The sequence below is a fragment of the Protobothrops mucrosquamatus genome, unplaced genomic scaffold (genome assembly GCF_001527695.2).
Source record: "Protobothrops mucrosquamatus isolate PMUCROS unplaced genomic scaffold, P.Mucros_1.0 scaffold4035, whole genome shotgun sequence".
Lineage (NCBI taxonomy): Eukaryota > Metazoa > Chordata > Lepidosauria > Squamata > Viperidae > Protobothrops > Protobothrops mucrosquamatus.
This window is the reverse complement of record NW_015389969.1, coordinates 21,182-29,980: the sequence shown is the minus strand read 5'-3', so window position 1 is coordinate 29,980 and position 8,799 is coordinate 21,182. Positions and strand designations below refer to the sequence as shown.

The 8,799-nt window shown below is 43.4% G+C and overlaps 1 protein-coding gene across 1 annotated transcript in view; it reads right to left on the bottom strand.

Moving 5' to 3' along the window:
* The window catches only part of LOC107298507 (proline-rich AKT1 substrate 1-like), a 12,210-nt gene extending 5,282 nt beyond the window's left edge, over positions 1–6,928 (bottom strand). The window contains exons 1-2 of the mRNA XM_015827887.1: positions 6,463–6,928; positions 1,603–1,680 (exon numbers count right to left, since the gene is read on the bottom strand). Of these exons, the coding sequence (XP_015683373.1) occupies positions 1,603–1,680; positions 6,463–6,928 (544 nt within the window). The remainder of the gene's footprint in view (positions 1–1,602; positions 1,681–6,462) is intronic.
* Between the last annotated feature and the right edge of the window lie 1,871 nt (positions 6,929–8,799).

Sequence of the window (8,799 nt, the reverse complement as noted above, 5' to 3'; positions counted from 1 at the left end):
CAAAGTGCGGGGTGGATCTTGTTGCTGAGTTTGAGATGAAGTGTGAGGAGATCTTTGTTGATTTGGTCTAGGAGGAATCTTTTTGTGTGAAGTTCATTTCTGATTAGGGCCAATTCTGTTCTTTTCAGGATGCGTTTGGTGGCTGCAGAGTTGGAGTGGAATTTCAATTGGAAGCATGTGGGGGTTAAATTTTGATCTCAGCAGTTGCGTAGGAATGCGAGGTCACATAAAATGGAAGCTCTTTGGACTTCAAGTTTTTCATAAGTCCTGGTCAGATGGTGGATTTCCTCCCCGTAGAGGTACGATATTTGTTTTCTGAGGTTTTCGCGGGTGTTTGCATGTAGGTCTTTAGTTATTCAGGTTTTCTCCGGCGTAGAATTAGAAGTGTCTTGGCGACGTTTCGACGAAGTCACATTCGTCATCTTCAGGCTGGTGTCTTCTGCTTCGTGCTTCTGGGAGTAGTGTGTGTGATCGCAGCTGTTTCTTCCTTTTAACTGCCAGTGGGGTTTGAGCTGATTGGCTGTCATAAAGCATTCAAGCTTCTGAGTTTTTGAAAACTCAAGTGATAATATACAGATTATTTACAAAAGTGTCAAATGTATAAATAGTGAGGAGTTATAACTCGTAATATACAAACTGTGGAGAATGACATTAAATATAAATAGGGAAAAAGTTGAGAACAAGTCTTCCCAAGAAAGTAAATTGGATCCACTTAGACATTCCTAGCAGTCTCATTAAAGATTAATTAGACCAAGCAATTAAGGGAGCCAACTGGGTAGAGAAGACATAGCCCCACATATTAGGCGGATCTCTGTTTAATTATCCCTCACACTGATATCCTTTCTCCAAGGAATAGACAAAGCAGTTCCCCCTTTCTTTCTCTTCTCTCAACAAATTTGCAAAGTATGCTAGACTAGCCAAAATCATCCAGTGAACGGCTGAAGAGGTTTCTTTTTTATTCTCTTAGCCACTAAAACTATGCTTGTTACAGTACAGGTAGTTCTCGACTTACAGTTCATTTAGTGACCGTTCAAAGTTACAACAGCTCTGAAAAAAGTGACTTATGACCATTTTTCACATTTACGATCATTGCAGCATCCCCATGGGCATGTGGTCAAAATTCAGACACTTGGCAACTGACTCATACTTATGACGGCTGCAGTATCCCAGGGCCATGGGATCACCTTTTGCAACCTTCTGACAAACAAAGTCAATGGGGAAGCCAGATTCATTTAACAACTGGGATAGTACCTTAACAACTGCAGTGATTCACTTAACAACTGTGGCAAGAAAGGTCATAAAATGTGTCAAATTTCACTTAACTGTTTCGTTTAGCAACAGACATTTTGGGCTTATTTGTGATCGTACGTTGAGGACTACCTGTAATTGAACTTCACTAGGCTTATCAGGAAGATCCTTACAGCAAATGAGGACTTCATGGAAGAAGCTGAAACCAAAAATTCACAGGACGTTTGGACTAATCCAGTAGACTTGGATCATTCTGAGAAGGGAGGATACCTATTCCATAGCAAGAATAGGGAAAAACTCAAAGGATTAGCTGGGTTCAGTGTTGCCTCTCTTACACAGTGCTACTTCACTCACCGTCAGTGCTCTCCACATCGGAATCAAAAAAAGGCTCATAATCTTGGCTTGGAGAATCTTCGTCCATCACAAACAGACCTAAAAATGAATTGTTATCTTAAAATGTAGAATGACAGTGGCTGTCCATACAAGGATCCCTCATGTTACACCCCTGTCCCTCAACATAAATGTTGATTATCATTTTTTATCCCCCAGCTCAGGGGTAGGCAACCTTGGCTCTTTTATGGCTCGTGGACTTCAACTCCCAGAATTCCTGAGCCAGCCATGCTGAGGGGAAAGGGAGAGGTTTCCAAGCTGAGCCATGCTGGCTCAGGAATTCTGGGAGTTGAAGTCCACCAGTCATAAAAGAGCCAAGGTTGCCTACCCCTGCCCCAGCTGAATAGAAATGCTGCCTTTCTCATGCTACCTTTTTTTTAGAATTAATTCTTTGTATCCAAAAATAATACCATCACAGTTGGAAGCTATCAACCAGCTTGCACGAACATCAAGGTTTTCTAAATACAGTACAAGTGATGGGGTGTGTATTTGAAACAAAGACCAGTTAGAACCAACCATGCTCAATATAATAGTTTTCAGCAACTGACTTGGAACCTGAAACAAAGCACACTTCAATGGCTGCTTGAATAATCCTACTTTTTATTTTAATTTATAAATTTCCTAGGAAGGCGAGACAGAAAGTATATATCAGTGGTGGCGAACCTATGGCACGGGTGCCAGAGGCGGCACTCGGAGCCCTCTCTGTGGGCACACGCACCGTCTCCCCAGCAACGCCTCCTCCCACGGCCCCCTCCCTCCAGCAGCCCTCCAGGAGGAGAGTCGCCCCTGGGCGTGGCCCACGCGAAGCAACGCAGCCAAGAACATGGTAGCTGGGCAGCGGGGACAAGACTCTGCCCTTGTGCCCCATCGTGCGCAGATGATGCTGCGGGGCATGGGCGGAGGGCGTGGCCGCCATGGCGCTGCTGGGCTGCCTGGGTGATCTGTGGCGGGCCGTGGAGGTGGTGGGTGGCCCAGTGGGCAGGGTGGAGCAGGGACGGGGGTGGGCAGTTTTTGGGCACTCGGTCTCTAAAAGGTTCGCCATCACTGGTATATATCAACCCTCAGGTGAGGCAAGAACAATATGAGATGGAGGAAAGGATGGAGAAGAAAAATAAGTACACAGTGAAGGAGTTGTCATGGTAGCTTAATAGGCCTCCTCCATTAATAAATGTGGATTAAGGTTTACATTATTGCAGTTAAATGAGTCTGTGGACCTTCCATTCACACAGACTCCTTTCATATCAGCAGATGACAATAAGACATCTGAAAGGAATGCACCTCAAATATGAGAAGCCAGTTTTAAAAGAAAGATATTACATTGTAGGATATTACAGAGAGCTGAGGTAATGCAGGGGCTAAGATACTAAACTAGAAAGTGTTAGGCCATGAGTTCTAGTCCTCCCTTAGGCATGGAAGCTAGCTGGAGGACTTTGAGCCAGACAATCTCTTCAGCTTAACCCACCTCACAGGATTGTTGTTGTGAGGAAAATGGGAGATGAGAGAATTACGTATGCTATAAAAATGTATTTTATATTATGTATAAAATAAAGGTGGGATATGTCAAATGATGTTATAGCACATATTTCTGCTTATGCAAGTAGTTCTCAACTTACAACCATTCATTTAGGAACCATTTGAATGGCACTAAAAAATGACTTATGACTGGGACTCACTTTTACAACGGTCACAGTCTCCCCCACCGTCATGTGATCAAAATTTGGGCACTTGGTAATAGGCATTTATGATGATTGCAGTGTCCTGGGATCATGTGATTGCTGTTTGCAACCTTCCCAGCCAACCTCTGACAAGCAAAGTCAATGGGAGAAGCCAGATTCACTGAACAACTATGGCAAAAAGGTCATAAATAGAAGCATGATTCACTTAACAAGCCCCTTAACAATAGAAATTCTGGTCCAAATTGTGGTCATAAGTTGAGGACTATCCACATAACGCCTCAATGCAGCTCATAAAGCTACAACGAAGTATAAAACTTGAAAACAATGAAATCAAAATCAATAGTTAAAAAGGCTTATCAAAAGAGATTCTTTTTTACTAACTTAAACTCTAGAAGAGTGGGGAGGCCAAACAGGCTTCCCTGGAGATAGCCTTTCATACATGATAGATACGTGCACAACCTAATGTTCTGAGGCAGTAATGTTCTGTTCCTTCTCTGAACTTTGGCTGTTCTGGATTGCTCCACAGTTACTTGCTGAACAACCAGGATCAGAACAGTCTGAAGGAGGAATGGAATATTTTAAGATGCTACGCTTTGCATAACTAATGACCTACTTTTCCAGCAAGTCAAAATATACTGTCAACCAGCGTGACTTTATAGTCGGACTGTTAGATCTAATTCTAGAGAGACTATGGTTCCATCCCTCAGTCACAAATCTTATTCAGATCAAGCTATTGCCTTTTAGTCTATCTCAGGGGGTGTAATGAAGATAACAACAGTGATTGCAGTAGATTGTTTTTTAAACAAGTTGTGGCCTTAGTATCTCAAGCACTCCTAAGGCCACATGCCTCTGTTTGAATATTAAGGTCAACAGAAGAGGCCTTCTTAAAGACATCCCTCTGGCCTCATTTTCCGAGCTCCATTCGTGGGGCTTCTATCTTATTTCCAAATTGTGGGATGCACACTGCGCTCCTGCTCTTTCCACCTTTATGAAAGGAGTCTAGACTTTTCCCTTCAGATTTTTCAGTTTCAGCTTTCTTAATAATTCTTGTAATTGTTTTTATGAGATTTTAAGATGTTTTGGCCTTTTGAGTGCTTCATGGGAGGAAATGTAAAATATAAATCATTACAGGAAAAATAGTAGAAGGAAACCATGTTGGCTTGAAAGAAGGACAGAATAAAACCATGACACACCAACAGCATGAGGAAAAGCTTCTCTTCAAATAATCTTACACATCTCCAGGCAAGTGTTCACTATACTCATATTTGTTTTGCTGAGAGATGAAACTACATCAGTTACTTTCAGGTCACTCCTGAGGGAAGGTAGGAGTATGTCAGGGCAGAGACACATAGCACAGTATTTGGTTCAGAGTGTCCTATTCTATGTACTCCAGATTTACTTGTAATCATGTATATGATAAACACTCCTTATGCAAAGAGGGTTCAGGCCAATGAGGAAGACTGAAACCTGGCTACAGCCTGCAGGAAATTAGTTGTGCTTCACAAGATAGATTCAGTGGCTCAAAATGTAGCCTACTAGACATAGGACAATGTACTTTGCAAGTTGTAGGCCAACACTCCTCTTCACACAACTCAACAATCCCAGTTAGTATCAAATGGGTTCTCCTAAGCCTGGAAGCTAAAAAATCTTTCTGCACACATCTTCAAGCTTCACTCAGGACTGTTGTGTGCATTAAATACACAGCAAGAGAGGCTAAAGGTTCAGAGGGCAAAGTACAAAGACACACCCAACATGGATCCACTAGATGCAGTAGCTAAGACTAGAAGCCATGAAAGTATCCAATCTCCTTTTTCAGGCATGTGCTCACAAGTGACTTCTTTCTCTTTCTACAATATGAACAAAGTACCTTTAAGAATTCTGAGGATTCTCAAATTAAGCTACATGAAATGCTTCTCAGCAGCTGAAAAATTGTTATCTAAAGATAACTTATTACATCTACATCTGATATGAATTATTGTGACTAGATAAATTCACATCCTTAATATAGCTGTTCTGTATCTTTCAAAAAACAAAACCAATTTGAAATGTTATACTCCTATATATCAACCTATGAACAAGATCTTCAGCTGAGATTTGGCTCTGAGCTGCAGCAGATAAATACCTGGGATCTTTTTGGCAAAGGATCCCAATTCTGAAACACTCATTCACTCAGGGTTCCATTTTGTTCCCAAAATGAAATTGCTCTTCGTTTTTATTAATTATTTTATTGCTTTTTCAGGGGACCTTTAAATGATATGAATTCATTTTTTTTCCCTTTCAGGCTCCGGCACACCAACAATTTGTTATTCTGCTACTTTTTCATTGGCCTTTTAAGCTATAATAAAGTTACCCTGTTAAATTCTTTTTGCTTGCTGATTTGCAAGTCCTTTTTAGCAGAAAAATAAAGTATAAAGGCCAAAAGGGAGATAGAGAGGAATGCAAGGGACTGTGCATAATCGTGTGTTCACTTCATTCTCAAACTGCTACCCACTCTTCTGTCAAACCTAATACCTTGGAGTGTGCCTTCTCACTTCAGCAGAGCGTTTTGTCACAACTGTAACAATAGGAAAGGAAAAGTGCTACTAGTACATAGTGTTTATTCTTGCTAAAAAATGTGATGTGAAGCTAGTGCCTTCAGGCAGCTCACCAAGCCTTAACTCAATGTGACTTTTCTTATTATACAAGTCTACGGTTCTAAAACTATGTTTAAGCAAGTCAAGGTTTGGCACAATGTGTGAATCAGGTTGCTTTTCTTAATGGATCTAGTTAAAATATAGTCCATTACACTCTTAACTTTACTTATTGTGGACTTCTACATTCAGGCATCTGGCGGTTGGATTTTAACTCCCCTGGGCCTTCTATCCAGATGCTGGCTGGCAGGTATTGGAAGTTGAAGTCTGACACATCTGGAGAACAGTTGACTGCGGAAGGTTGACCTTTGTTATAGAACTTTATAAAAAAAAAGCTATAGGTCTCTACCTCCATCCTGTAATTTCCAGAGTGCTGTCCAAGCCTGACTTTTCAAGCAAAGCTTTGGAGTGAGCAGTCTACTGGGTTGATATTTGACAATTATATACTTATTGCAGGCTACTTGAACGATTTATAGAAAAACAAGCTATAAATGCAAACTTGTTGCACAGATACATACCAGTAGTGTCACTAGGAGGGTCTCTCCCACTGGATTGTTCCAGTTCACTCAATGTATTTCTGTCCCCTTCATCATCTTCATCTTCAGGTTCTTGGCCTCCTGAAGCCTGAGGCAAGTCCCCCTGGAAGGTAGGCGTCCTGTGTGTGGCAGGTTCATCTGGAGCATAAGTAGGAGGGTAACTTTGGGAGTAGGATCCTTGTGGGGGAGGTGGACGAGGGATTGAGGGAGGGCGGGCAGCATAGGTGAAAGCAGTGGTTTTGTGAACCACTGCGATATCTTCGAGGTAGCGTTGAACGGCATCTGCTAGAGCCCCACTTCCATGCTGCGCATAGCTGTAGTTGCCACGGGGTGGTGCCCGGAAGGCTGTGAGCAAAACAATTTCATTGCCCGTTTGACGCCGGTACTGTTCCGCTGCAGCCACCAGGGCTACCCAATTTTCCTTATGATTATCTGCCATATCTGTCATCCTGCAGGCAAACAAAATGAAAAGGACCCCGAGGTTAAACCATTGCACAGTGGAAGAGAACTCATCCATAGTTAAAAAGCTGAGCTGATGAAAATATTAAATATTCACATGAAGGAAACAAGCACCTGTTTCTAAGCGACACAAATACCGCACTGCAACAGGCATTCAAATTCACATGATGCCTTTTTAAAAGACAACTTCTGCTGCCTATGGTTGTTTTTGCTCAGTCAAAAAGTAAAATATTTTTAGTCAATTTGCCTAGCCAATTAATCAGCTGAATGTCACCGCCCTGGTTCACCCTGGGGCACTTTTATGAGAGAACAGGAATGGACAGAAGGCCAAGAAACCTGGTCTGCCTCGGAGAGAGGGAATTCAGCTTAGTAGAGTAACCAGGGCCTGAATTCAGAACACCTGGCATTGACCAGGAGTTTTTTTTTAAAAAAGTTAAGAAGCCACGATGAACAGCCTTGTATGAAAACCAAGAGGCCACATCACATTTTCTGGAAGAGCCAAAGAAGCTGGACACCTCTGGGGTTCTTTCATGGGGAGAAGCAGCCAGAGCAGGAGCTTGCAAGAGGCAAGCAACCAACGGTGGTGTGCAGGGCAGAAAGTGGGGTTCAGATGATCAAGATTGCTTTGGAAAGAGCATGCACCAGATGTGGGGGAGTGGGGTGCAGAGAAGAAATCCCCCTTTTTCCAGAGGGAAAGAGGCAAAAAAGGGGCACCAAAGCAAATGATACAGCCCTGGAATAAAAGCAAGGAGTGGGTGGGGGGACACATACCGACAGATAGACAGACAGACAGACAGCACTGAGGAAGAAGGGACGCCCCCGGGCACAAGTCTTCGCTTTCTCTCCCCAGCCCTCCCCCCCACAAGCAGGGCTCCGAAAGGAAGTGGCGGCGGGGGGGGGGGGAACGCATATTACCTTCTCCTGTCTCTTATTTCTTTTTTTCTCCCCTCGCTTAAGCACCGGAGACCCGTTCCCTCCCAGCCCCCTGGGGGGTCAGCAGCCGGAATCCTGACCTCTCACCTTTAACCCTTCCCAGGACACTTATGCTGCCCCCTCCTCCTCTAAACAACAACCGCCCCCTCCCCCTCCCCGACTCCACCTCCTCCGACTGCCCTCACAAGACATGAGACCAGCGCCCACACATTGCCCTTTTCAAAGATGGAGGGCGGGGAACAAAGGAGGGCGTCGGGGAGAGGGAGGAGTTGAGAACGTCGATTGGCCTTCTTATGCCCGGGCCAAAGATGGCATCGGAAAGGGGGAGCTTTTCCTCGTGCGCATGCGTGTTATTGTTTATCAAACCCGGGGGTTCACCTTAAATATTAAATTCATTCATTCATTTATTTTTACATTTTGAGGGTTATCAAAATCCGAATGGCGGCCAAGAGATACTGATAATTCTAGATATGGCATATTAGAAGAGAGGGAGAATGTAATTGTGAACTTAGTAGGAAACCAGCCAAACCTCTGTAAAGATGAGGCGAGAGAGGAACTCAGGATACCCACGTGAAAGTTGAGGAATCTCAAGGCTACGCGTTTAAAACATAGCACCTTCACTGAGAATTTCCGCAGGCGATTTAAACCGTATCCGCCAGGAGTCGCTAGCGAATTGCTACAGTAAAACGCTGCCCGTTCTTACGGGAAAATGTTGTTATACTGCAGATATTCTAAAGACCAGCAGGTGGCAGCAAAGAGAAGCAGAAGCCATTAAGCCAGTGTTTCAATTTAATCAATCATGGCGACTTGAGGCTTTGTGGACTTCAACTCCCAGAATTCCACACAATTTAAAGTTTTCAAGGTTGATAAACCGTGCTCTAAGCTTCTTGCTGCCATCGCCTGGTCAGACCTGGGAGTCCTTCGTTG